Source organism: Lagopus leucura, unplaced genomic scaffold (assembly GCF_019238085.1).
Source record: "Lagopus leucura isolate 7727_CA_CO unplaced genomic scaffold, USGS_WTPT01 Super-Scaffold_100057, whole genome shotgun sequence".
In the NCBI taxonomy this organism is placed as follows: Eukaryota; Metazoa; Chordata; class Aves; order Galliformes; family Phasianidae; genus Lagopus; species Lagopus leucura.
In genome coordinates this window covers 1,418,030-1,445,664 of record NW_024962303.1, presented here as the reverse complement: position 1 = coordinate 1,445,664, position 27,635 = coordinate 1,418,030, and the positions used below count along the sequence as shown (strand labels likewise).

Genomic DNA, 27,635 nt, shown 5'->3' with positions numbered 1-27,635 from the left:
GAAGGGAAGGGAAGGGAAGGGAAGGGAAGGGAAGGGAAGGGAAGGGAGTATTTTCCTGGTCTCCTTCTGTCAGCTGCTTTGATTCACAGCCTCTCTCAAGCTGTCCAGGTTAAATATAGGCAAGCTCTAAAACCGCTGCTGCAGATTCTCCAGCTCTGATGTGGACTTTCCACACTTGCAGTCCTGACAGCCTCATGTTCTGTAGTCAGAAATGGCCTTCACCTCTCCCTGTCTGTCGCCACTCTTTGGCTGGGGCTCAGAGCCCCACCAAGTTCTGCTGCACACTGCTGCCAGGCACAGCCTCAGCCCATGGCGGGCTCCTCCTCCTTCCTCTTTCGCCTACAGAACCGAAGATTTGGTGAACAAGAGGCACATCCACCCCTGTGCAGATTTCATTTATCCTAACGCAAATAGGAGGGGCATCGCTCTGCACGATTCAGGTGGCTCTGTGAGCCAGAGGCTTTGGTCCTGGTACAGACAAGTGCTCCAAACACAACACACTTTGAAATCAATCACTATTAGAAAGAACAGAACTGAGATTTTCTTCAGGTATTTCCCTCGGGAGTTCCTGCTGTACCATCCCATCCCATCCCATCCCATCCCATCCAGGAAAGGAGTTACTTTTCCATACTCTGCTCGCGTCCCTGAGAAATGAGAACCTTCCTCATGCCCCCAGGACTGCAGGAGGGCTCATGGCCATCTTGGCCAGTGAAATAGCTGCCTCTGTGTGATACTGCAGGACTGTAATGGGAACTGTTGAGTCACGGCCTGAACCACTGATTGATCACCTGAGGCAAGCACTGAGTCAGCCATGAGAGCACAGGTGAAAGCAATTCACCTGTGTGACCAGAAGGGTTGGAGCCTGGCTGCACCTCTCCTGGACCCCATTTAAGGACTGCCACTGGGAAAGGATCTCTTTCTGGAGATCCCTCCCTTTGGAGTTTTTTTTTCTGCAAGCCTACGACATGGGTGCACATTTCATTTAATTTCATTCATTTTGATTATCTCTTTCCACCATGATAATCTTTCTAGTTATACAACCTGTAAAATACCAGCCTAACCACGCCACTCTGCTAACTGTACATTTGTTGATTGTACAAGGACTGTGACTCCACAGGCTGCGTTCTTGATGGGACAGTGAGCTACATTAACAAACAAACAAACCCCAAATCAGATTTGGCAAATTTCCCAGAGGACTCAGAGCCAGGCTGCTCTGCAGTCTGTGGTCATTGCCTTTTGTGCACTGTGCATGTGTTGACCTGGCAAGGACTGGCCTTTCACCAGAGAAATGTATCAGAGCTAACAACAGTTTCTTGCCAGTTTTTGAGGTAGCTGTGAGTTGAAATGAACAGCTTTCATCACTGTATTTTACAATTATCTCTTCTCATTGCCAATGTGACGTTATGCAAAGGATTTGGGTCCGCAATAGTCTACAACACCATGATGTTACTGCCTCAGTGTTTGGTTTCTCGTGACCCTTTGAGTGTTCTTACCCTTAAAAGTCAATGGAAAAAGAAGAAGGTGGAAGGTGAAATCACAGGCACTGCTGACACTTCTGCTGCTCTCCCCTTGCCATCCTAGCAGCCCAGTGCAGGGCTTCCCATGGGTGTCCGGCACCAGTACCACTGGGTGACTGCTCTGCATAAGTCTGCTAGCCAGCAGCTTGTGTGAAGTCTGAAGCAAACTGATAGCTCTGCTCTAGTCTAGGAGCAGTCAGGCATGGCACTGTGTGGAGCTTGAGAGAGGCTAACTTCAGGCCAGCGTGAGTTAGAGCATCACGGATTTATCTTGTTGCCAAGGAGTCAAACAACTACACATCATTTAGCAACAATCCAATATTTCTTGCTGGATTTAAGCATCTTCAATTATACCTTCTTAACTGTGCATAGTCCTAGAGCTGTTTGATTTTAAGGCTTGTCATTTAGCCTCATCTTGCAGCCCTCTTCTCACTGGACTGCCTCCTAAGTTCAGCTGTTACCTCCACATGCTGATAGTTTGCCAGTGCCTGCAGCTTCCGTGCTTGCCTATCTGACTGGTGAATGTTCTCACTTGTAGACCACTGGTTTTGGCTCCCTGAAGGGCTTCCCTCCAGCTCTGCCAGCAGGCAGCCCCATGTAGAGCCTGCATACCTTCCAGGTCCCCTCAGGCTGCTGGAATCACAGCCCTGAGAGAAGGGAGCTGGAGGTCTGTGCTGCATCATGGTGGACGTTTTTGTTTTCTTCATTATTGTGGTAAATATGAGTGAATATTAAGAAAACTACTTTGCAAAGGTAGTCTTTTAATAGTGGCTTATTATTAATTAATTACAGCAGCTCATGTCTGTGGCAAACACTGCTCAGTCCTGGCTGGAAAAGGAGCTGCCATGGGTGCTGCAGCAGCAGCCCTGGGCTCCCCATGGTGGGGAGAGGGGCAGGGGCTCGGAACGCTGCCTTAAGGGGGACAGTGACACGATGTGGACTCTGCTGGGTCATGGGTTCATGTTACAAACCATGTCCACCCTACCCATGGTTGGGATGGGAGTTTTCCAGGCTCCCAGGTTTTGCAGTTAGGGAAAAGGACTCCTTTAAGTCCCCAGGCGTTAGGACAAGACAAGCAAGCAGCTGATTCTCACACAAAGCAGAAGCAGATGCGTGAGCAGTCTTTCCATTACCATTTGTTTCCCTTTTGTTAATGGCTAACAGCTTAAAATAAACAGTGCCAGACTCAGTGTGTACAAATAACATAAAATTGGTATGTGTCCCAAAGAGCTGATTCCGTGAACCAGGCAGTCGGCTCTCATCGTTTCACCAAAAACACCGTGCTGTGACCATTGGGCAACATATTGACTGGACTTCAGTCTTGCATTCCCTGAGCCCACTGGCAGAGAAGCAAAACTGGTAGAGATCTCACAGTGTGCACACTGCTGTGCTTTGTGCTCCAGGTGCTGAGGCTCACTGTCTGTCGGCACCCAGTGTGTCCCCATGTCCCCACCATGCCAGCAAGTGGCCTTGGGCTGGTGGCCTGCTGCTCTGCCTGTGGTCTGGGACAGCATGGGGCCTGGCCCTGGGCTGTCCTTGTGGGGCGCAAGCTGCTGCTGTGCTTCCCAAGCGCAACTCATCGAGGGGAGCTTGACCTCTTGAAGATTTTGAGCTGTTATCATGGCAACAATGCTGTAGTTTAGTCTAGGGAGGTGAGACAGGGCAGGGGAAGGAGCCAGGCAGGATGGTCATGCGGTGCTCCTGGCACTGCCTCGTGCCCTTGGCTGAGCTGTGAGGCATCCATGCTCTGCCCGGAGGTCCCAGCCCTGGCTGTTGGACAGCTGTGGGAGTTCTGATGGCCAATAGAGCCTACCAGTGTTGGGTGCTGCTGTGAGACAGGAATCCTGGAGGGAAAGGAGAGCAAAATCAGCTTCAGGCTCTCCATGCCAATGCCTGCAAAAGTAGAGCATCCATTCTTGTTTGATGCAAGCACATAAAGAGGTCAAGTGGAGAGAGGATGGCCTCAGCACCCGGTTCCTATAGCATAAAAATAACTCCAAGTAACCCAGTTTCAGCTGAAGTTGTGTATTACTCACCGTCCTCGATGAACTGCTGAAAGGCAGGATGGTGCTTGTGTTCCATGGGATTCTGTGCAAGCTGCTTCCGAGGCCTTTCTGAGTGCCCTTAGCACTGATAATGAGCAAAAGGGGGGGGGAATAAGAGGAGGAACTGATGAGAACAGTATTGAGAGGGTTTAGCAAGGTATCACATGCTGTTGGTAATGCACTCTCTCTCCATTATTTCTGCAACCTTAACAGCTAAGGCACTGAGGATGGCATCATCAGTTGTTAATGGGAACAGTTCTTAGAAGTTCACGTGTACCCTGCTGTTCCAGCCCTTGGGCACAGCCCTGTGAGAGGAGGTTGTTGTGACACTGCGCCTTGCCATTACTTACATGTGATGCTGTGATCATTACTGGTTACAGGTATGGTTTTGCAGGTGGAGATTGATGGTGCCAGCCAGAAGATACAGATGTGCAATTTCAGAGTCGTGGGCAGTGTAGGAGGGGTGGAAATTTCCGTGGGCTCCAGCATTGCCAAGATTGCAGAAAACAAATGATTTAATGATTTCTTGGAACCTGGAGAACAATGGTGAAGCAACAAATGATGCCAATAAGATTTATGAGTACTGTGTAGCTGGAAATTGGCCACTTCTTCTCTTTCTCATATGTTAAGACGTTGTGGAGGTGTGTGTGGGAGGTGGGGAGTCATTAAATAAGTGAACCAAAATCAGTGCAGTGTCAGAATGGTTACATTATTCATCCTCGTCCTCTCAATGAATATTTGATGAAATGAAATAGTATTTTAAGTATAAAAAAAACCAACAAACCAAAACAAAAAAACACTTGCAGGATAATAAATAGCACTGAAACTCAATATAGCCTGATTTCCATTTAATCTGCTCCTACAGAATCTGTAAGGCATATGGCTTGTATTATGAGCCGAGGTGAGTTTGGAATGGCATGAAAAATATCAGACAAATCTTGATCCAGTGAACGTGTTCAGACTTGATACCAAAACAAATTAAGAGTCAGGAAGGGAAGTTCCTTCTTGGTACGTGTAGCAAATGTAGCAGTGAAGAAAATGAGCTGAAATCTGGATTTCTGGTAGCTGCTGTCTAAGCAAGTGAGAAGGTGAAGCTAAGATACATGCACAAAGTAGCTTCTTCTGATTCTCTTTGCACCCTGGAAGGTGCTGCTGTACAGGATCTCAGCAAACACAGCTCCAGTTTTCTCCTGATGGCTGCAAACGCAGTCCATAGGATACAGTTATTGGTGCTAACATGGCGAGACCCACAGCAGCAGAGCTTTGGGACAGCAGCTCCTTATGCTATGAGCTCCCCAGTACCAGTCTGTAAGCTGCAGGCAGCAAGCCCAATTAGCAGGAGTGGGCATCAGAAGTAACTCATCCCCAAACAGCACTGCGAAGGGAATTGTGAGCAGAGAGGGAGCTGCCTTCCAGGGACTCAATTCTGCACACTGCAGAGATGTGCAGCGGTGCCTGAGCAGCTCCGTGGTCCCTGCAGCATTCTGAAGGCTCATTGGAGGGAACGCTGCTGTCACAAAAGAAAAGAGCCAAGCAAGAGATGAAAGATGTGCAAACCAAACTAACTTTACCTTAGTTATGCTTTGTTAGGATTTAACTGTTATTTATTAATTAATTGGTAGTGGCAATGCTAAGTCATGGCCTGATGTAATGATGGAGCACCTGGTGGGAAGGCAGGGCCAATCCAGGGGAGCTCAGGTGTGTGCAATGCTGCTGAGTGACCAGGAGGGATGGAGCCAGGGATCCACCCCTTCCCAGCCCTCATTTAAGGGCTGGCAGTGGAGGTGAGGGTATCTTGCTGGAGATCCCTGCCTACCTGAGGTCTTCTAAATGTAAGCAGCTTTTTACCTTCGTTTCTGTGTCCATGACTGCTGTGTTTGGGTTTGTCTTCATTTACCACAGCCGAAGACTTTGCTTCTCTGCTATTATCGCTGTACTTTCCATCACATAATAGCATTACATACTTCTACCGTGCTGTGCAGCGCAAGAGTGATTTTCCTCCTCTAAAAGACAACCTCTGAAAAGTGCACATGAAGATGCGTGGTGGCATCTCTATACCAAGGCATATATCTGGCAGCGCACCCCTTCCGTAGCAGCAGCTGAAGAAATGTGTTGTTTTTTTTCTCCTACTTCCACCTGAAGTTTTCTGAGGTGACTTGAGAAGTTGGCACTGACACTGTCACCTTCTTTCCTTTCTCTATTTCTTCCTCTGGCCAGAAGGCAGTGCCAGCTGCTCGAAGCTCACTGGTGGCAGCGCTCTGCATGTAGGCAGCGTGCCCTGTGGGAATGGCTGTGCTCACTGTGCTGGCTGGGAGCTTTCCCTGCATCCTAGGAGGTCATCTCTGAGCACCGTGTGCTGCTGCCAGACTCTGGGCTGCAGAGCTGTGAGAAAGGAGAGGCGGTTCTGAGTGAAGCATCTCAGCACTGAGGTGCAAAACCAGCGTTGCTGCTGACTGCCATGTGAGCCCAGTGGATGCTGAGTGATACTGAGACAACGAGAGCACGTTTATCTTTTTGAGTCTGGTCTGCTTGGTGCCCGCCACCCATCTGCCATTCCTTCTGGTGTTTCTAGGTAAGCAGAAGTACCTGTGTGCCAGCCGGAACGACTGCACCATTGACAAGTTCAGGAGGAAAAACTGCCCATCCTGCCGCCTGCGGAAGTGCTACGAGGCAGGGATGACTCTTGGAGGTACGTACGGATGGTGTCTGTTGGCTCCTGCTGTGTGGTTATGTGGGAGTGAGGCTGATGGACCATTGGGAGCTTCTGGAAACAGCTGCATGTTTCTACTACCCAAACATTAACTTCATTATGTCTGTGTTTCAGTTTCAGGAAGTGTTCTTTTCCTTAATTTAAAACCTCATGATCTGAAATAATGTCTCAGCAACCGGGTGATTGGGTTCTCATCCAGACCAGAGCCTCTTCAAATAGCTTGCTCCCATTTTAATACAATTTTTCACAGGCAGAAGTAGGGAAAAGGATGCTTTTCTTTGTAGAAATTCAGCCCCAGCATTTGAATGGGTGTTGTTGTAGCTCGTCTGTGTTCTCAATCATGTAGCTCTACCAAAACTGGCACAAAATCTGCCATTTTCTGTCCAAAACCTAGAATGTCAAACAGTTATGCTAGTGAGTGTCATGTTCCTGCAAATAGGCCCATTTTATTGCCTGTAATGTCAGTGTTGCCAAATAGAAGTTTCAGCGTGTCCTGGGCTCAATTTTCTTTCTTTCTGCCTCAAAAGCGTACGGAACTTCAAGGTGCTGCTCCCAGCACCACTGCATGGCTCAGTTTTGGGCTCATTTGCTGTGAGGATGGAAGTGGAAAATGCCCCAAGAAATGCGCTGGGGAGGAGAGACCCCAGGCAGCTGAGTGCAGGGGAAGCACAGCTCGCAAGTGAGATGCAGAGGATGGGAGGCTCAGCACAGCTGGCAGCCCTGCTGTGCCAGGCGTGTTAGTGTTGGGCCAGTGCTGCTGGGCTGTGCAGTTCTGCATAGAGCTGTGAGGATGCAGTGTTGGCGTGAACAATTTACTACTGGGAAAGTCCTGGCCTACAGCTCAGGCAGGAGCTCTGATTTTAATGTTATTTCTCCCCAGGACCGTTCTTGCAGCTCTGCATGCTCGCATTCAGCAGATGGGAACCCACCTGCTCCATCCGCGCTGGCAGCGGTGGGAAATGACTCTGAAGCAGTGATGGAAGCGCAGCTCCTGGTAGGCAGGGCAGGCAGTGTGCTGCTCTCCTCCCAGTACTGCAGAAGCAGTGTGAGCACTGAACCCCTCCCTTCACTTTTTTTTTCCCTCAATTTTTTCCCTGAGCTTTTTGGGTCACCCTGACCTGTTCTGCTCAGTCTGTTTCACATTTGGTTTGAATGTCAGCTTAAAGGCAATTGCTGCAAACATGCCTGCTCTGAGTTTGCCCGCAGTTATTTCTCCCACAGTGGAGAGCCACAGTGTTTGGAAATGCTTCCAAGCTCTCAACAGTTGGGTTTAACTGCTTGTTAATTAGTAGGCACTTGCAGGGTATAATAGAGCTGGGCATGGCCAGCAGAGCCACAGCTTGGAGTATTTTAATGGTGGGAGGAAGATGTGCTGAATGCCTTATTTAGGGCTGTCTGCTTTGGCACAGAATGGCAATGTTTTGAAGCATTTCATTATTGATTGGGATCACCCTGACCTGAAAGCTGAAATCCATTAAACAGAATCTTCTCTCTCAACCAACTCTGTAAAGCCAACGAGAGATGAAAGTCAAAAAATAAAAAGCCACCAAAGCAGCGCTGGTGCCCACCTCGTTAGCTCAGTCCTCCTGGTGCACGGCTCTCTCTCTCTCTCTCTCTCTCTCTCTCTCCCTCCAGCACCTCTCTGTGCTGCAGTTCCAGGTACCTGCACAGGTGTGCAGCTTTGCTCCTGCCCAAGCACACAGGACCAGCACTGCTGCACACGCAGGCATGTGGATGCCCGTACCCTGCACAGCATGCGGCTGCAGGGGCAGCAGGACTCGGCTGTAAGCTCCTCCTGCCCTTGGGCTGCTGGCACATCTCAGCCGTGCTGCTTGAGGCCCCGGGCTGCTCCTGTTCCCAGCACTGCTGCTGCGTGGCTCTGTGATCCCAGCGCTGTGCTCTGTGCTGCTCCCATGCAGGGCAGAGCTCCACGCCGCCACCAGTCATCAGCCACAGGGCTGGAGGCTGCTGTGAGATATGCTGGTACCCTGCGGAAGCCCGAGGTGTGAGTCAGACCTGTACTTAGTCCCAGTTCAGCTCTGGTTACCACTGTCAAAAAGCTCCTGTCTTACAAATATTCAATCTTACTGCAAGCATTACTGGCACAGTGAGGTGCTAGCACTTTTTGCAGGCTGTTGTGGTGGTTACTTACACTCACCATTGTGACAGACGTTCCAGGTTTTTCATCTCACCTGTTCTGCATTTCCGGCAACTGGATTCTTTTATTACAGGTTTGCTCATCTGACTGAAAAACCACCTTTTACTGAATTTCTGCCCCCTGTAGTGTTTTGTTTTTTTTTTTTTGGCTGAGACATAATAACCCCTTAGCCTTCTTCACAGCTATCTAGATAACATTCATTATGTTTTTATGCCAGAGAATATTGCCTATTTTTTATTATTTATGTGCTTTTTGAAGTTTGCCATCACTTCGTTGTATTGCAAACACTGCTTTCCCGTATCAGCAGCACCAGTGATAAGAGCAGTGCTGAGGTGCTCCTCGGGTCAATATTTTCTCCTTTGTGAATGGGGACCTTGTCAGTCCTGCAGCCACTGAGCTGCACTGGTGCTCAGCTTTGTGTTTCTCCATCAGCTTTCTGGGGAGTGCAGGATGTTTCTCTGGGTACCTGCTCCCTGGGAAGCAGACAGAGCTTGTCAGCAGACCTGCTTGGTGATCAGTCCTTAAGGCTCGTTGTTATGTTCCCATCTCTGCATTGCCCTATAATTGGCAGAAACGTTTCATTTTCTTTCTGGAATGAATGTAAACATTCACTAGAGCGGGTTAAGAGCAACCCTCATAAGGGCAGCCCTGTTTGGTGTCATTTCAGCATTTGTAATTACTTTTGAGAGGTATTACCTGGGCGATTCAAAGTGATTTCAGCAGTAACAAATTGACTTTATATCATTTTAGTTGGTTTGTTTTGTTTTGTTTTGTTTTGTTTTTGTTTTTTTTTTTTGTTTTTTTTTTTAATTAATGTGGGCCAGGCTGAGTCAGATCTCTTATATGGCTCTACTATGCCGGTGCTATTGTAATTATCAACTAAAATTATCCAAATTTAAAACTGTGCCAGAAAGAATAGTGGTAGGATTGACGGGATGGGGTTTTGGTGAGATCTGTGTTGGTTGCTGCTGCTCTGCCCAAAGCTGAAGTTGGATAACAGTGCCTGGAGCCGCCGAGACCTCCAGGACCTGCCTGGAGAAAAGCGCTCTGCTCCCTGGCCCAGCACTTGTGAGAAGCGAGTGCTGGTAATGCAGAGCTCCTCAGCCAATTCTCCAGCAAGTCCTGGCTGAGAGCCGGCCAAGTTCGCTTCATTAAAAGGTGTGGAACTTCCTTAATTGCTATATAAGGGACTCCGCTGTCATTTTGCAATGACTAATGCTTTATCGTGATACTACGTAATTATAGTCATCCAGGGGTGGTTTTTTTCCCTCCTCTCAAGTTCATAACATGCTTTATAAGTGAAAGAACAAAGCAGAACCTCAGATGCGCTGCATGTGTGATTTGCTGAGCTGATAACAGCGAGCTGAGGCTTCTGAGCTGGATGTGCCCCCTAAGAAAGCCCAGAGCTTCACACCCTGTGTACAGAAGGTTTCTGCCTGCCTTGGCTTGTCCTGGGACAGAGTTGTAAGAGAACAGATGTCCTTAAAGAGGAAATCAAACCTGGGTATCTGTTTGCTGCACAGTCACCAAGGAAGTAACAGCATTAATGAGCACTGGAGATGTCTAAAATTAGGGGAGAGAAATCCCACATCAGATGTTCGTAATGCTCTTAGTGTATTTCAGAGATGCACTCAAAGAGGCGGCTATTTTTGGTGTTCTTGCATTTCCTCTCTTTTCAATTCTTGTTCCTAGCAACTACTGCATAGCAGCCGCCACTGGGACGGCTCCTGCTCAGGGGAGGCACTGAGGCAGTCTGTGCACAGTGTGTTAGGCCAGGTACCTGCTCACATCTCAGCATTTTCAGATTTAAAATAGACGTGAAGGTTCCAGCAGGGCCGTGTCAGGGGCTGGGTTTTGGAGGACGACCCATAGCTCCCAACACAAAGCATCCTACTGAAGGCCACAGATGTCTGCCTGCATCATAACTCCGAGCCTTTCTCCATCTGCTAATAGCAATTTGGCCCTCTGTGGAATAAGAGCTCTGTAGTACACAAACATAAGGTTCCTCCATTTGGAATAGTTATTATCTGACTTCACTGCTGTCTGTCCCCTCTTTGAGTTCATGAGCACGGTCTGTGAGCCTGCATTATTATTTGTGTGCTCTTTTCTTACCGCAATTCAATTGAAAATGTTGAAGAAAAAAAAGGAAAAAAATTGCAATATTTAGACTGGGATGTGCATGTGTTCCATACAGCACCAGTTTGGCTTTATAGGTTCCCAGGCCCTTACTGGCACTTCTTGTTTGCCTTTGGAAGATGGATTTTGGTTGGTTTTGTTTCCTTAAGCCCACGTCTGTGTTCCCCATCGCCCCCCAGCTGCAGGCGGTGCGGCCATTAGACGGCTCTGCTGCAGTGGATGGAGGTGCCCCAGAGCCCCATGCAAACAAACACTGAAGCACATAACACCACGTTGTAGCCTTGCTTTCCCATTGCCCTCTTTTAATTTTATTAGTTTTCCTCTCCTTTTTCTGCAGAGCAGCCTGCCTTAATCGCGGCAGATCATCCAAAGGCCGTTCCTTACAGATCAGCGTTCTGAGCTGATTTACAGAGTTGCTCTCTCAGCTGACATTTTTATGTTCCGCTGCTTATTTTTCTAATTACAGCTGAAAGGAAATTTGAGATAAGTATCATGTAATGTGGGAGCCAAAACCCCAAGGACAATTGGTTTGATGTTATATTCTCTGCTTGAATTAAGTGATCGGCTTTTTTTTTCCCCTTCTAATTAATTAGGGCTTTTTGTAGTCAGCGAAGTATGAAAGCAGTTCCTTTCAGCAGCCTGCCAATCTGCGCTGTGCTGAGCACTGTCCTGCAGGCACTGGGTTAGGTAGCTGCTAACATTCCAAGAACTCAGAGGTCTGGAGCTCCCAGCGTGTCCCAGAGCAGCACTGTAGATCAGAGCTGGTGCGCCACAACCGGAGCATTTTGTCCATCTGCTGCCTGCAGCCCCGACCCCGTGGGCTCACTGCATGGAATTCCTTTTGTTGCTGGCTGATGGGATCCCCACTTGAGTCAATCCTCTTCTCTTTTCCCCGTTCTTCTTCTCCATTTCTAAACAGGGGTTAGTATGAGAGCAGTTGTGGCTGCGGATGTAAATGGTGCTTGTTTTTCCCATGTAAGATTAATGAACAAATGGTTTTCTCTGTGCAGTGTGCACTTCCCTTTGTCCATACGTGTTGCCTGTGATGCTCTGCTCTCCCCACGCTGCCCATGCTGTGTGCATTGCTACGGCTCATCACTCTCACTTCTGCTGTTAAAACCGACAAACCTGGTGGAACTAGGAGCCAAGAAACCTTAAGTTTTTTTAAGTGTTGTGCTAAAGTTTGTCCTTTCCACAGCCCGCAAGCTGAAGAAGCTGGGCAGCCTGAAGACACAAGACGAAGGCGAGGCAGCCAGCTCGTCCAGCCCCACAGAGGAGCAAGCTCCTAAGATGGTGATGACACATGTCAATGGCTTTGAGTGCCAGCCCATTTTCCTCAATGTGCTGGAAGCCATCGAGCCCGCTGTGGTGTGTGCCGGCCACGACAACAGCCAGCCAGATTCCTTCTCCAACCTGCTGAGCAGCCTGAATGAACTCGGGGAGAGGCAGCTGGTCTACGTCGTCAAGTGGGCAAAGGCTTTGCCAGGTGAGGACAGATGGATCAGGTCCCAGCTCTGCCACCATCCCAACAGCTCGCCGTTTGCTGTGTCTCAATGGGGGGCTCACAGGGGTGGTCTGCAACCTGTACTGCAGAGCCACGTTTCCTGGGGAGTGCTCCCATGAGGTGTCTGTCCCTGTAACCTCCCTGTAAGCCAGATTTGTCTTTTGGTGGCTGATTCATGGGAAAGGTGGCCAAGGTGTGACAGTAAAGGCACTCAGGCCTTCGGGTTCTGTCTGTGCTGGCGGTGCCCTGGCACATGGCATCACATGGGCATGCACCATTTTCCCACCACCTGTGAAGGGACGCAGTTAATTAGAGTCTCAGGGTCCTGCTTCCTTTCCATTCTCACTGCAGTGGTTTTGCACCACTTCCAGGGCTTTTTGAACCAAACCTGCAGAATTCTCTGAACAGAAGATAAGCACCTGCACATTATGTTCTGTGGGTGCTGGGCAGTCTTCGTGTGGCCATGGCCCTATCTGCAGGCACTGGGACTGCTGTGGGGCCGTGGTGCCCTTGGCCTCCATCAGAGCTCTGCACAGCTGTGCTGTGTGTGGGGATGCTCTCGCAGCTCACCCCTGGCATTGGCCGTTCTCCTAAAACTGCTGACAGCACCGCTGTGTGCCCCAGTGCACGGAGCCCCAGCAGCTCACTGCTGCCATTCCTATCAGCTTCACTGACCCCAAGCTGAGGCACTGCTGATCTGTTATCCACAGCTTTCTCCTGGTGGTCCTGTGACACATGCTGACATCAGAGCTCAGCAGTAATAACAGCAAGTTTACCACTTAGTCACCCTCGTGATATTTTCCGGGGAAGGAGCAAACAATGATGGCATTGTTGCTGTTCTGTGCTCCAGGCTATGGCTACGTGGTTCCTTTGCTCCTGCCACGCTCTGGCTGCTCTGCGGGGAGGTCATCCATGAACAAGGAGCGGTTGGTGGCTCTGGTGGTTGTGGGTGACGGTGCAGGCAGCCAGCAGAGCTCCCCACCTCTCCACAACCTGTAGCATCCTGACAGGTACCAGGGATGATCTGCTGCCCAGAAGTTCCTGAAGCTGCCCGTGCCCTGATGCAGCAGAGGTGCTTTCTGCCCTGGGATCTGCAGGCTGGTGGAGCGGCCCGATGCCAGATGGGCACAGAGGACAGTGATGTGTTGGAAGCAGTGCAGGTGGAGAAGTAATGAAAATAGAACCTAGCCAATTTAAACCAGTGGGATGTTGGTGCTTTTAGCAAAACGAAAGAATTTGCACTGGGTCTGCTGGGAGGCTGCGAGCCTGTAATGAGCATGGCTGGCAGAGTGGGGCCTGGGGCACAACACTGCCTCTGCCCCCGCTGCCTGCTTGGCACAGTGGCTCTAGCTGCCCCTGCAGAGCAGCCCGGCAGAGGTGTGTGAGCACAGTGAGTGCTGTGCTGTGCTGGGGGGCAGTGGCATCTCCTGCCGGGCAGCATCGGCCCGGTGTCACAGCATTGGATTACTACTGGTAAATGGATGGGAATTAACCTTGCATCTCACCCTGAACCCGTATTCCTGGGGCAGTTAAGAGGTCCGAGATGTTGTTGCACTGCTTACAGCGAAGTTTTAATATCCTAGAGTGTCAGAGACAAGACTGCCATGAGTAGGAGTGAGCCATGCCTGCCATGTCAGGCAGAACCAAACTGTGCTTTCCTTAGAAAGGTTAACTAACCACAGCTTGCCAAGAAAGCTTCTGGAACACAGAATTCAAGCTCTGGTTAAACCCCTGTTTTCCCTTCACTGTATGTATATAAAAATGTTGGTAAGATGTTACTGTTAATTCAGATCAGCACTCGATTGCTTTCATTTAAAAATCATTTTAACTGGCTGCAAGTGGGAAGCCTTAATTCATTCCCAAAGGAGCTGGGAAAGCATTCTGTAAAGAAGGAACTGCTTTGCAGGGAGCAGCAGGGAGGTGCTTCTGGCCGGGGCCAAGCTGCCATTGCAAGTACTGCTGCTTGTCGCAGACGTTGCAAATTTTGGTGTGCCTGCTGTGTCACTTGGGGCCTTTTGGGTATCACAGCCCACCCCTCACTTGTTTTCTGATTCAAATCTGCTGCCTTGCCCTGCGTTTAACCCGTTCTGTAACTGTGAGGATGCAGTGGATTGTGTGTGTTTTCATTCTCTGATTATCGCATTTCCAAGGTAACAAATGAGCGTTTATTTTTATGGAAACGCTGCTTTAGGGAAACATGAGGTGCTCAATTGTTGATCACTTAGGGAGAAGTAATTCTGACACAGCACTGTATATCAAGAGAGAAGATACAGAATTTGCTTCTTAGCTTTGCTACTTTATGGTTATTCACAAGAAAAAGATTATGCTTTCATCTCTTTACAATCATCCATAAAGGTAATATTACTTTTATAGCGATTGCTTTCTGCAGAAGATATCAGCATGTGTCTCTTCAGCTATGCCATACCAGAAACTCGGTGATGTATCATGGCCATGGTTTTGTGTTTTCCTTTAGCAGTGGTGTTGGCCATGCATCGTCTGCCGTGCCCGCAGACAGCAGGCTTCCAGGGAGGGACGGGGATCCGGCAGATACATCGGGAGATAACGCAGTGCTTAGGGGAAAACCAGTCTGAGTGGGTAAGAAGTGCAGCCTGCAGGGGCTCATTGGTGCTGCTGGTGCTCAGTGTGCTGCATGTGGACACAACCCCCCAGAGAGGTCCCTCCCTGCTTGCCCTCGCTCTATTAATTCCCTCTAAGAAGAAGAGAAGTTTTTCCCTCAAAGAGCAATTTAAAAGGGGAGGAAAACAAAGCCTGTTGATTTTGGCAGACGATGATACAGCACACTGACCAAATGTGTGCCCTCATGGCTGCGGTGCCAGCGCTCCTTCCTGCAGGCTCCATCTCTGCAGCAGCACAGCTCCTCTGAAGCCCCTCTGAAGCCGAGATGGCAGGTGGTATGAAGGACAGTAGCGGGTATGGAGCAGGAGAACATTCCAGCATGCTGTCACTGTGCGTGACAGTACAGCAGTAGGCAATGAATTCATCTGTGAACAGACATGCTGCATAAGTCAAAAGGTGGTTTTTGCAGCATGTAACACTTAATTAAATAGAGATTCCAGCGTAGATATGTCTTAGAGATGAATATGACTGATTCTGTGCTGCCTGAGCTGCCCTCTCTGTACCCATGCTCTGCAAACACACTGCATGCAGCTCCTGGAGATTGCAGTCCTGCCTGCAGGCAGCTGGGAGCCCTGGGGGTGGAGGCACCCACTGGGGGCAGAGGGGATCTGGTGCACACAGGCTGTGCTGTTTGGGCGGGTGATAGGAAAGCTGGAAGGGGAGCAGACGGGCCTAAAGCAATCACAGGCAGCAGTGAAACATCACTTGTGCTCGTTTGCAGCTGACAGCTTTCTGAGCAAGAGACAGATGCTCGCTTCAGTGGAATGTAATTACGCACTGTGGATTATAATTACACCCCAGTGGTGTTGGAATTGTTTTAATGTTTGATTGAGATTACATGCCATTTTTCTCAAAATGAGAAAATGGTGACTTTTAAGAGTGCCAAAATTTCACCGAAAAGAAGTAATTGATTAACGAGAACACAGTTCTGCCTCTGACTGTTGCTGTGTGAGGACGATTCCAGGAACTGCCAGAGCTCAGCGCTGATGTGTAACATCCCTCTGCTGTGCTTTGTTTCTCTTTTGAACAGGATTTCGCAATTTGCATGTGGATGACCAGATGTCAATAATCCAATACTCTTGGATGGGTCTCATGATTTTTGCCATGGGTTGGAGATCTTTCACTAACGTCAACTCCAGGATGCTTTACTTTGCTCCAGATTTGGTCTTCAATGAGTAAGTGCCAAATGTCAGCAGTCTGAAGTTTGCCTTGCCTGGGTCAGACTGGATGAGAAACGAGAACCAGGCAAGGGGGTTTGCTGTACTGCCCAGTTATGGGATGTGCAGCTGGGCAATTAGGCCCTGGGAGCTGATCCAAGCTAAGAGGGGCTGCAGCAGTCTGCAGGAATGATGAGGACAGATGCAATATCTCCCTGCGCCTTCTTTCAATTCCCTTGCCGCGCCCTCAACAGCAGCAGCCCATGGTGTGGGTGTGAGGGGCTGCAGTGCTGCCTGGCTCCTGGGCGGGGGTGGGCGCTGATTCCAGCAGGCTGGGTTGGTTACAGAGGGCAGAAGTGGAGACAAATGCATGCTGTGAGCTCCTCCAGCTCCTGACGATGTCCCTCTGGTGCAGTGTCATGTTTGAGTTGAGCAGGTTTTATTGGCACTGAGGCAGAAAAGCTTACAAACAGTAACTGAGTACAGCAGTGAGTGAAAGCACAACTGCTGTGTGAGGGCTGAGCTCAGCTTCGTGTCCCTTCTGTGTAACTGAGTGGGGTGAGTCACTGCAGCTGCTTCCAGGAAGGCAGGGGGTCACCCAAACCTGGCAAAGCCATGTAGCCATCCATCCTCAGACACGCAGAGTTATGCAGGCATGTTTTGGAAAACCCTCCTCTCCTACCTTCAGGCCTGTTGCTGTCAGCACCCTCAAAGCAGAGCTCAGTCCCGTGCCAGGATTGTGCCAGTGTCCTTAGGCACAGCATGAGCCACCCTCCACCCCCGTGCCCCTTCTCCTCCCAGGTACCGGATGCACAAATCCAGAATGTACAGCCAATGTGTCAGGATGCGGCAGCTGTCCCAGGAGTTTGGGTGGCTTCAGATCACGCCCCAGGAGTTTCTCTGCATGAAGGCTCTGCTCTTCTTCAGTATTAGTGAGTGTTCACGTCCTCCCCTCAGCAGACCTGGGCTGCAGGGAGCAGCGGAGCAGGGCTCCATGCTCTGCACTGACAAAATTCCTTCCCTTCTCCTGTGGCTCTCTTCTTCTTTTGGGGCAACTCTGACTGTTTCCCATCCCTGTTCCTCCAGTTCCAGTGGATGGCCTGAAGAACCAGAAGCTCTTTGATGAACTTCGCATGAATTACATTAAGGAACTCGATCGGATCATCGCTTGCAAGAGGAAGAACCCCACCTCCTGCTCTCGGCGGTTTTACCAGCTCACCAAGGTCCTGGACTCCGTGCATCCTGTAAGAGCGCAGCGCGGTGCCTACCTGGGCTCAGTTAGCAGAGAGAATTGGAGCGAGGGAATTTGGGAGTGCAGCAGGGAGGGATCTTGTCCCTGCAAGAGCGTTGGGAAATGGCGTAACCGCCCTTGTAGACATGGACACTGTGTTCATGTTCGTACCTGCGGTGGCTTCTTTAGTTTCTTTTATTGGCTTCTGTGTGTTGCTCATCTCCAGGAGCAATCCTGCACACTGCCATGGCTGCATCCATGTGCTCCCGGATGTGCAGAGTGCAGCCCTGGCAAAGCCCTGCTGTGCTGCCCCTGCTGTCCTTTCCACAGAAATCATCCAGTGGGGAACTTTTCCCTAACAAACTTTCTTTCTTTCCTAGATTGCCAAGGATCTGCATCAATTTACATTTGATCTTTTAATTAAGGCCCATATGGTGAGTGTGGACTACCCGGAAATGATGGCAGAGATAATCTCTGTGCAGGTTCCCAAGATCCTGTCTGGAAAAGTGAAACCCATTTACTTCCATGCGGAGTGATCTTCCAGAGGGACTCCCAGTTGCATCGCCTCCATCTCAGCCACCTCTGCCTATTGTTTCTGCACTACTGTACTGCAGTGCCTTGGGGAATCCTGTCCAAAGAGATGATGTGCCGCCAGGCAGGCAGTAGCAAACTCCTCCCTGCTGGGGTTCTTTCAATTTCTCTTTTTCCTGTGGTATCTCTGACTGAACTCCTGCCAGGGTCTGGCTGCTCAGTGGCAGGGACACCCTGTCAGCAGCACCTGGGGGTGGTCACTTCTTTATTTCCTGCAGTGACTTTTAGTGCCCTGGGGCTGTGGGAGAGTGGGAGACATCCCCCACTTCTTGTATTTCTGTAAACCAAATCAAGGTGAGGCACAGGCTGACTCTCGAGGCGTGGGTGTGGGTACCTTTACCAGCCTCCTCTGGGACTTCTTATGTGTGTTATGGTGCTGGGAAGCAGATGCGTTGAATACCGCAGTAGCGCAACTGAGGGGAAGAGATGAATTGCAACCCAATGAATGAGAAACCCCTCAGAGCTGGAAGGCACCTGGCAGTCACTGTCAGGGCTGCTCGGCCCTATGCTGCTCGGCTCCACGCGTGGCTGCTGGAGGGCAGATGGGCTCTGGAAGGCTCCATTGTCGATGGCGGCTGCTTTCCCCCCGGGGCACTGCTCCCGAGGTGAGCTGGATGTGAGCTGGATGCCGCCCGTTCAGCAGTGCGCTCCCAGCGCTCCCATCTCCCTTCCGATCTGCTCAGACATGGCTGTGCCACCTCCACAAGTGCCTGACGCCTCTCGGACCTCAGACCCTCAGCAGCCGAACCCCTGCCTGCACCTCTCCCCTGCTCTGCTCACACTGGGTGCCCACGCAGCCAGCATCTCAGCTCCATCACCTGTCTGCCAACCGCCTGAGCTGCTCTCCATGGCAGCAGGTGGGAACTCCAGAAGCGAAGCAGCCAGGCCTGGCCCTGTAGGATGGGTGACTCTGGGCGTTAGCCCTGTCCCTGGGAGATGGCTGCAGTAATGACCTGTGGCAGTGGTGGCATCCTCCTGTGCTCACACAGAGCTTTCTGGGGATGGAGTGATGAAACAGTGAATGTGGGCACATCGTTTAGAGGGGGACACATCAAAGGTTGACTCTGATGGCTCCCAGTGGTCTGGGATGATGGGCAGCCCCCAGCCTGCACTGGGTCTGTCTGGCAGGCTGCGCTCACGTGGCACAGGCACTGCTTTGCTCCCGCTGCTGCAGAACTCTCCATGTGATAGGGAGTGGGGCAGGGGAAGACGTGCTGCGCTCTGTGCCCCCTCAAGCAGCTGTGTGCCAGATGTCTTTAAAAGCAAAGGCAGTGGGTTCAGCCCATTGGTTGCCATGAGCACAGCCTCCGGGTTGCTGTGTGGATTCTCCTTTTTCTGGGACCTGTTCAGAGCTGAGCATTACCTCCAGCTCTGTAGGCAAAGCCCACGGGTGCAGCCGGGTTGTTTGCAAGCAGGAACAAGCATTTAATGCATTTAATGCTACATGCTTCTTCAACTGTTCTATAGGGTTTCCATTGAGGGAAGAAGTAGAGAAAAACAACACAGGACTATTGAACCAATGCTCTTTCTGTACAGCCATTTGTATTAAGATCTCCTCTCCTGGGCTGTTAGTGGCTCTGTTTGTGCTCTTCCTCCTGAGGTCCTCCCATGTAGGTGGGCACAATCTGCAAGTCCGGATGTACTCAGCAGCCTTCTATTGCTGCACCTTCGGTGTCGGTGTGATCTGTTCATACATGCAGATGAATCAGTGGAAAGCCCTGCTGGTGTTCTCTTCTGTGCTTGAATGTTTTCTGGCTGTTAGCAGAGGAGAATGATGAGTAATGGGCTTGGTAATGCCTTGATCTCTGCCATCAACAGGAGGATGTTTATGATCGGTCTAAATAGCCTCTTTGGAGAGTTTTACATTTTGCATACGCTCGTGTCAGTAAGGTTTCATTACTGAACTGCATCCTGCTGGGTATTTTTCTACTGGGAGAGGGGGAAGAAACAAAATTTGATAAGGACTTGCATACACCCACTTGCTGCTGCAAAGGGAGCGGGGCTGTGCAGCAGGCTGTGCCCCCAGCTGTGTGCTGCTCTGTGCTCCCTGCTGCTCTGTGCTATGGGCGCTCTGCCAGTGTGAGCCCCAGTGCCTATGTGGGGCCCAGGATGTGCCCTGCAGCTCTTCTGTTTCAAAGTAAATTTCTGCAGTGTTTTTTCCCCTGTTTTCTTGCGATGATGATGATGGAGGGGTTGCTGGAGGATGGGGAGCCGGGGCAGCGGCACCCGAGTGTGTGTTTGCCAGGGGGACAGTAACAGTGTCTCTTGGTTTATTTCCATTGGCTGCTGCAGGAACTGGAAAAAAAAAAAAATCAGACAATACCAAAGTCCAGATCCTGCTGTATATCTTTGTACTTTGTGTTTTCTTCTGCATTTTCTTGTCTATTTTTGCTTTAATAAAGCGAAGAGAATCTCACCACCGTCCTCATCCTGTTGCAGTCGACCTGGGGGTCCCAGCTGAGCTCCCATCCCCGTGCAGGGCCAGCTCAGCCCCTGGGCTCCCTGGGAAAGCACAGTGCAGCTGAGGAAAAGCACCTCTGCTTTTACACTGGAAGGAGCCTTCTGCTCAGCTTTGGGAGCTTGGGGAAGGAGCCTTAGCTCGGCTTTGGAGCTAAGCCCAGGCAGCGAGCATCCTGCCCTGTGCACAGGTAGGCAAACAGCAGTGGGTCAGTCCTGGGGAGCTGAGCTCTGTTAGAACGCAGAATGGCTTTGCACCCTGCAGTCAGGGCAGTGCCGTTTGCCACAGTCACACAGCTGCCACTGTGGGGATCTCTCCTGAGACGTTTTGATAACAAACTACGTGTTAAACGTATGTGTACGTATGCATAGGCATGCCCCCATTTATACTGCTGAAGGTACCTGTTCTATTCCTGCTGATGAGCCTTCTTTCTGACTGCACACTGAGTGCCCTTGGGTGTTCATGCGGGGGTGAGGCAGCGTGTGCCAATAGTAACAGAAGTTTTGGTTTATTTTTGGGGGCTCTGCACTGCCCAGGTTTCTGAGGCCCATCCTTGCGCGGCTGGGATGCAGCACTCTGGGGGTCCCAGTGTCAGCATGCAGCTCTCCTTCCACTGCTCTGGCCAACAGGGATGGGGTGGCACCCAAGGGGCAGCAGAGCACCCTTTATGTCTGCTCTCTTCAGCTGCACAAAGCATCCATGCACTTCAGGACAGAATCCTGGGACTGTGCCTATTTTCTCACCACTTCAAAGCAGAAATACGTTCTTACAACGTAATGACTGCTGGAATGGCTCTGATTCCTGCTGCCTGGTGGGAGCAGCCACAGCCGAGGTGCTGATGCCATCTGTCCCTGGGTGCTGGGAATGGTGCTACGGGGCAACCTGACCTCAGCACAAAGCTGCAGAAATGCTGCCCCAGTGCCACATCTGCAGAAGGTGTGGGCCTCCAGAACAACAGCTCAGGCTGTGAGCTGCCCACAGCTGTGTTCTGGCATCGTGGTCACTGCTTTGAGGAAGCCAGGAGAGACTTCTGTTCATTCCTATTGAAAACAGCAGGAAAACCTGCATTTATGATTTGAAAAGTACATATCTGCGCCAAACATAAAACCACAGTAAGCTTAGAATAAGCTGCTCTCTGTGCCGGGTGTTTTGTGCTCTGTGGCAGCTTAGTGCTGGTTTATTTGTTAACTTGTCTCTGTAATGAAAAGAATTCTCTATATTGATACACTTTATTTCCTTTGCAACAAGCCAAAAAGCCCATTGCTGGTGCCTTTCTTCTGGGGAGGACTCCCAGCCCACAGCTGTGCTCACAGCAGTAACTGAGCGTAATGTCTTTGCAATTGCTTGCTTCACCATTGCTGAGTAAAGTCCTGGAGGAAGCTACGTGGGATTACCAAAAGAAAAGGAGTGGGGACCCACAGACTCGGCCCAGTTCTACTGCTGGTTCACTGCTGGGTGCTGAGGGCAGTGCTGAGCTTGGGGCTCCTGCAGCACCTCCATCCCATCACAGCTGCTGTGCCTGTGCTGCAGTGCCAACCTCTGCCCGCGGCCGTGCCCGCAGCTCCATCACAGCACGTCTCGTTCTGCAAGGGGTGCAACTCCACTGCACCGCTGTTGCCTTTTCTGTCACTTTGCCCAAATTAATGGCCCTTGAGGCCGAACTCGACTTCTAGAAAAAGACATCAGTTGGACTATTGTCACTGTTTTCACTTTCTTCATTGTTTTTCTTGATTGGAACTTCGATCTGCCCCAAACGCACGGAACGCAGAGGACAGAGACCCGTGACACACTGCCACGGGGGCTGGGCAGCGGTGACAGCGCACTGCCGTGTGATGCAGTGCAGGATGTGACCCCAATACAGACATCACTGTGCTGGGCTGAGTGACACCGTCTGTGTCACAACCAACCAGAGGAGCCCACCTGGGCTCAGGACAAAGGCAGAACCCATTACACTACACTTGGGGCAATGAGACACCTCAACCCACACCCGGACCCCCGTGAGCCCTCAGCCCGTGCTGTGCCCCACACAGCCCTCCCTGCTCCACACTCAGCTCTTGTGTAACTTCAGATCTGTCGTTGTTCAAAGTGCAATGAAGGCAGAATTTTGTTTGTGGGAGCTGCTGTACGCTGCATTCGGCTTTCATTTCAGTTGTGCACATGAGAAATGCTGCTTGGTGTGACAAATAATAGGGGTTGAAGATGCCAAGAATGATTGGGTAATTTCAAAATGGATGAGGCTGTGTGTTGGTAATTCACAGAGGCTATTTTTCGCAGTCGGATTTTTGCTATTAATTATCTGAGCTGTTATTTCTTTTACTCATTGGCTGACTGATCTCTTCAGATACGCCTCTTTGGGTCTCTTAAAACTAAATTTCATCTGATTAATGTATTTCTCAAAGCAAGGCACTAATAAAGCCCCGTGTCCTCCTCCTTTGGTGTTGCTTTCAGTATCTTTATGAACAATTCTAACTCCAATTGTAACTCCATTCCGCTGTAACTTCGTGGTGAAAGGGACCTGTGCTCCCCACGTCCCACACAGCACCGCACTGCGCTGACCGTGACATCCAACCCAGCACTGACAAAAAGGAAACCTCCTCTTAGCTGCTCCCAGAGCCCTCCAGGCTCTGCTCTGCCCACACCTGGAGCCCTGCTGCTGCTGCTCAGCCTCCAGGTGCGCCAGGTCAGGAAATCTGCAGCCCACTGCTCATTAATGGCCATGGCAGCTGCACGTGGGCCCTCTGGTAATGCAGCAGGAGTGAGCAGCCTGCTGGGCTTGTAGCAATCCTGCACGGAAAGGTGTTTGCGGGCAGGGGAAGCTGAACAGTTCTCAGTGGCCTGGGGTTAAAGGTAAGAAAAGTAAGAAAACATATAAAAGTGTACAGCAACGCCCGTGCCTCTGCGAGGAGCTGCACTGAGGGCTGCTCACCCCCCACAGCCCCGCAGCACAGCAAAGGCTGCAGCTTCAGAACGCTCCCACTGGGCCCCTCGGCGTGCCAACGGCGTTCAGAAATGCTTTTGTGCTGGCTGGAAAGAAAACCCAACAAACAAGGAGAAAAAAAGCAACCCCACAGGGCTGCGGCCGGAAGCAATTTGGGCTGAGGCGAGCCGGCCCACAGCCCCGCCGTCCCACCGACCACAGCACAGGCTGACACGGGGTCACAGCGTCAGCGCTGCGGGGCCGCCTGGTCACCGCGCCCCGTGCCTGCGGGCGGCCGCGACGCTCAGCGCAGCCACAGCGGGACAGCGCGCATGAAGCGCAGCCCCGGGGCAGCCGCACGCGGTGACGCGGCCGCGCCATCGGCGGGAGCTGCAGTGGCGGCCATCGGGGCAGCGAGCGGCGCGGCGCTGGGTGCGCGGCTCCTCGTGCAGCGCCGCAGCCCCGCCTTGCAGCACGGAGGGCCGGCGCTTCGTGCGGCGCTCGGGCGTCGTTTGCAGGAGGAAAAAAACACGCGTGGACTTCGTTGAACCTCATGGAAACTTTATAAACGTGGAAGTACTCTACGCCGCTATGTGGCCAAATGGCTGCAGGGCTGACGGCCCGGGGTCGCACAGCACAGGTAGGGGCTGTGCCTCCCAGCCCAGCAGAGACCCCAGGGCTCCGCCGTGCTGATGAGGAAGAAGCCACAGCACAGACGTGTGACAAACACATTTACAAGGACACTGGAACCTGTTCTTACTGTGCTGCTGCCTCCCCGCTTACAACGCTGAGGATGAAAACGAGACTCGGCTTTGTTTTTTCAGACTCCACCGCTGTCCCACAGACATCTGTGCCATCTGCACAGCACTGGGTTTGTTCACGAGCACAGGGACAGGAGAACCGACAGCTGCCGTCTCGCACAGGGCCGGTCCCCGCGGTGCCGCTCAGCACTCAGTGCAGAACAGAAGCTGCACACTGAGCCAACCTGCCCACAGCCCACTGCCTCAGAAGTGCCCAGATCAGAAGGCACTGCTGGAAGTGGGGAGGAGGAGCTGGGCTGACACTGCTGGGTGACACCACAGCTGTGACAGAGCTGCCTGTTCCTGGGGAGCACTCCCACACTGGGCACTCGATGCTGAGCTCTGGGGGACGTGCAGCCAGAAACACAACGCACTCCAGTTTGATGCTGTTCACCCCTTGTCTGCTCATGAGAGGGTGCAGCAGAGGGCTCAGCTTAGCGTGGAGAAGCCCTGAGATGCTGCTGCACACAATGTAGTCAAAGTGGTGGCACTACACCTTTTTTTAAAGCCACTGCTACGTGCCACTGCTCAGGGTACGAGCACAGGAGTGAGCAGCTGGGGCAGCGCTGAAGCCCACGGGGGTGGAAGCACCATCAGCACAGCACTCATCACATTCGGTAAGGCAGCAGGCAGAGGCACACAGAAGGAAAGCACCTGCACACCGCAGAGCACTGCTGCAGCCTCTGCCTGTCCAGCCGTGTTGGACCTGGGGGGATGGAGTGCTGGGGAACAAACGGGAATGTTTGGTGCCTGTTCTGGGAATGCTCCCAGCACCCAAGGAAAGTCACTGAAAAGAGAGAAGCTGCCTTTAGACTGGTGACAGAAAGCAGGAAAGTGTTCATTGCCTATCTACAGGGAAATGCTACAGCTCAGCACTGAGCCCTGACGCTGTCTGGAGCCACAGACCTCTATGCAGCACTGGGACAGGTCCTGGCATGGAGAAATGTGCTCCCCTTCCAGACCAGAGGCATCAATACAATACTGCTGCTGAGGGAAAGAGATCGGAGATCTCTCGAATCAGAAATTAATGTAACAAGCAAACAAGAAACTGTGTTCCTCTTAGAAAAACTTCAGGAATTGACCCATATTTCTGGAGTTTCAGTTCTCCCCACCTGTGCTGGCCCAGCAGAATAACCACGGGCACTGAGACTTCTGCTGGGTCTGTGGGGAGCAGTTCCAGTTGCAGATTTGCAGATGGGAGCAGGAGGAGCAGGGCTGCGTCCCCCCGCTCCCCTCCAGTTTGCTGCTGCCCTGCCAGCCCCAGTGCAAGCAGTGCCACCAGCAATGCACGTGGAAAAGCACACCAGTGCTTCGTAAGTGAGGAGAACGCAGAGTATGGGACGAGTCTCTCGTGGCAAGGACGCAGCTTCCAGTCATTCTTCCCCAGCACCCAAGCACTGGGAATCAGCATATTGAACTTTGGGACATCTGTCCAAGGTCACCCTTCACTGAGGTTAAGTCCCAAAACCCGTGGAGGTGCACAGAGCTCTCTGCTCTGCTGTCCTTTTCACAGCCTGGCTGTGCTGCTGTTGGTGCTCACCCAGCACTGCTGCCACCTGCAGAGGCGCCTGGCGAGCATTTCTCACTTGGGCAGAAAGCGATGGCGAAAGGACTGGGAACAGTTCAAGACAAACGTAGTAACGGCCTTCTTGCCATTTTTATCTCCTCCTTCTAATTTCTTGAGCCACTTCTGACAGCACAAAATTATCGTCCAGTATGATAGCTGCTCTCCAGGTCATTTGAACTGGAAAAGTCTTAGCTGTGACACATCTATTTCACAAGCACAGAACATCTCCTTGGTCTAGCTGGGCTGAGATGGTTGCACTGTCTGAAAGAACAAAACAAGTGTGGCAACATGCAGCAGTGTATGTTCATCAGTGATGGCAAACCCAGCACCAGCATAAACCCAAGTCTTGCGCAGCTGTTTCCACAGTGCTTGTGTTTTCCCTGACTGCTGCAGCAAGGAGCTCAGGAACAGCAGAGCAGGATGGTCTGCTGAGCAATGCCCACCGATGGACAGCAGGCACTGCCCCGAGCCCCGATCCTGCCCTTGTCAAAGGTCTCCAGCAGAAAGGACATTCCTCCCAATCTCTTCTCTGAGATCCCATTCCCTCCCCTGGGCTCCCACCACCCCATCTGCTGAGCTGAGGATCCACCACGTGGCTTTGGCTGATCACTGTTACCCACACGTACCTTTTGTCTCAGCTTTCATCACCTGGGATCCTGCCTTGTGGTGATGAAGAACTAAGTGCAATGGAGTCAAAGAAAACAGAAGAAAAAAGATTGAATGCACATAAGTACAGTGATGGGTAGAAGTCAGGTCAACGATTTATCTTTAAAGTGAAGAAACCATTGTAGACACTGGTGAAAATCAACTCTTATCAGCTTTTCAAAGCCTGCAAATCTATCTGCAGTCTTTGCAGAGCTCAGCGATTGTTAAGAGCAGGAAATTGAGGATTATTTGAGCAGCTATTTTCTAAACAAAATCTGCTGCCACAAACCACAGTGCCAGCGACCCAAAGCCCCCCTGGCCCAGTGAGGGCCCCCATGTGTAGGCTGTGCCATCAGAGCCCATCTGGCCACGTGGAGCTACACCCTGCACAGACATTTCGTGTGGGTCCCACTGCTGTCTGCTGCTGCCATTTCCCAGCCCTTCCCATCTCTCCCATGATCTGCCCCTCTGCCCTCCACAGAGGCTGAGACATAAGAACAATATGGACAGACAAGCTGGCTTAATTCCATGCATGGCTGCGTATTTACCACTTAGTGGATTTAGGATTAATTTTTCATGCAGCCCCTGCCCGGAGCGGACTTGCACTCAGGGCTGTTTGTTTAGGTTGGTGTTTCAGCTCAGCAGCTCCTGCTGGGTGTGCTGTGCCCCCCAGGGATGGCTCTGTGCCCCACGCAGGGTCACTGCTGCAGCACAGCAGCCCTGTGGCTGCAGGCTCACCTGCCGGTTCTTCGTGATGCCGTCTCAAAGAACTTGGTCCTGGAGGCCACTCTGCAAACAGAACAAGAGAGGAGGTCACTCCAGTTATCTGATGTATATCATTCACTAATCAGATAGCATTTGTGCCATGGAAAGGAGCAGCAGCATCAGCGGACACGGAAGACGACACTTCTAGTGATGCCGGCTGCATTCCTCGTGCTCTAAGCTCCACTCTGTGCTTCCTGCATGCTGCTCTGACCAGGCACCCTTCATCAATTTAATCACACAGCTTATTTAACTGCTTTTGCTCAAAAGCCTATGTGCTGGTGTAAACGTGCACTTGTCACTTTTTATGGCCTCTCCACTTATGATGTGCTTCATATTAAGCTTCCAACTGCCCTCATAAAAGGAAAAATTATAACATAAGTGATTCAGGAGAAGAAAGGCAAAGCCCATTCCTGCCCTGCAAGCACGGAGCTGAAACTGACAGCACCTTTCTGGATTAAGGAGTGAAGATGAGGACGTCACACAGCCACACAAGGGGCTCTCAGCAGAACGCAGGAGCAGCAGACTTTCAGGATGACAAACATTTTTGCCATCTCCTATTGCCACAGGCACTGGGCAGGTGGCTACCTCAAATCCTACAGCTTAAGTCTGGCGGCAGAGCATCAGGTGAGCGTGCAGGGAGAACAGACTGAGAATCCATGGGATGATGGGGGAAGGAGAAGCACGTCCCAGTGAGGGACAGCAGGGTTTCTGTCTCTTTAAAAACATGAAGAAATCCGATAATGAAGCTGAACTGCATCCAATTCCTTAATGGAGATCCAAGCAGGATCTCTCTTTTC

At 51.2% G+C, this 27,635-nt stretch overlaps 2 protein-coding genes across 8 annotated transcripts in view; one reads left to right on the top strand and one right to left on the bottom strand.

Annotated features, from left to right (window-relative positions):
* Positions 1 to 22,574, top strand: part of AR (androgen receptor) — a 45,817-nt gene extending 23,243 nt beyond the window's left edge. For 3 of the 4 annotated variants that reach the window (XM_042886359.1, XM_042886361.1, XM_042886362.1), the window contains exons 3-8: positions 6,135 to 6,251; positions 11,765 to 12,052; positions 15,738 to 15,882; positions 16,666 to 16,796; positions 16,951 to 17,108; positions 17,476 to 22,574. In XM_042886359.1, coding sequence (XP_042742293.1) covers positions 6,135 to 6,251; positions 11,765 to 12,052; positions 15,738 to 15,882; positions 16,666 to 16,796; positions 16,951 to 17,108; positions 17,476 to 17,631 — 995 coding nt within the window. In that variant the 3' untranslated portion in view covers positions 17,632 to 22,574. The remainder of the gene's footprint in view (positions 1 to 6,134; positions 6,252 to 11,764; positions 12,053 to 15,737; positions 15,883 to 16,665; positions 16,797 to 16,950; positions 17,109 to 17,475) is intronic. The other variant, XR_006181528.1, reaches the window with a different exon arrangement.
* A 1,031-nt stretch (positions 22,575 to 23,605) lies between these two features.
* The window catches only part of OPHN1 (oligophrenin 1), a 47,765-nt gene continuing 43,735 nt past the window's right edge, over positions 23,606 to 27,635 (bottom strand). For all 4 annotated transcript variants that reach the window (XM_042886355.1, XM_042886356.1, XM_042886357.1 and 1 more), the window contains 3 exons: positions 26,812 to 26,862; positions 26,055 to 26,105; positions 23,606 to 25,689 (listed from right to left, as the gene is read on the bottom strand). In XM_042886355.1, the coding sequence (XP_042742289.1) occupies positions 26,063 to 26,105; positions 26,812 to 26,862 (94 nt within the window). In that variant the 3' untranslated portion in view covers positions 23,606 to 25,689; positions 26,055 to 26,062. The remainder of the gene's footprint in view (positions 25,690 to 26,054; positions 26,106 to 26,811; positions 26,863 to 27,635) is intronic.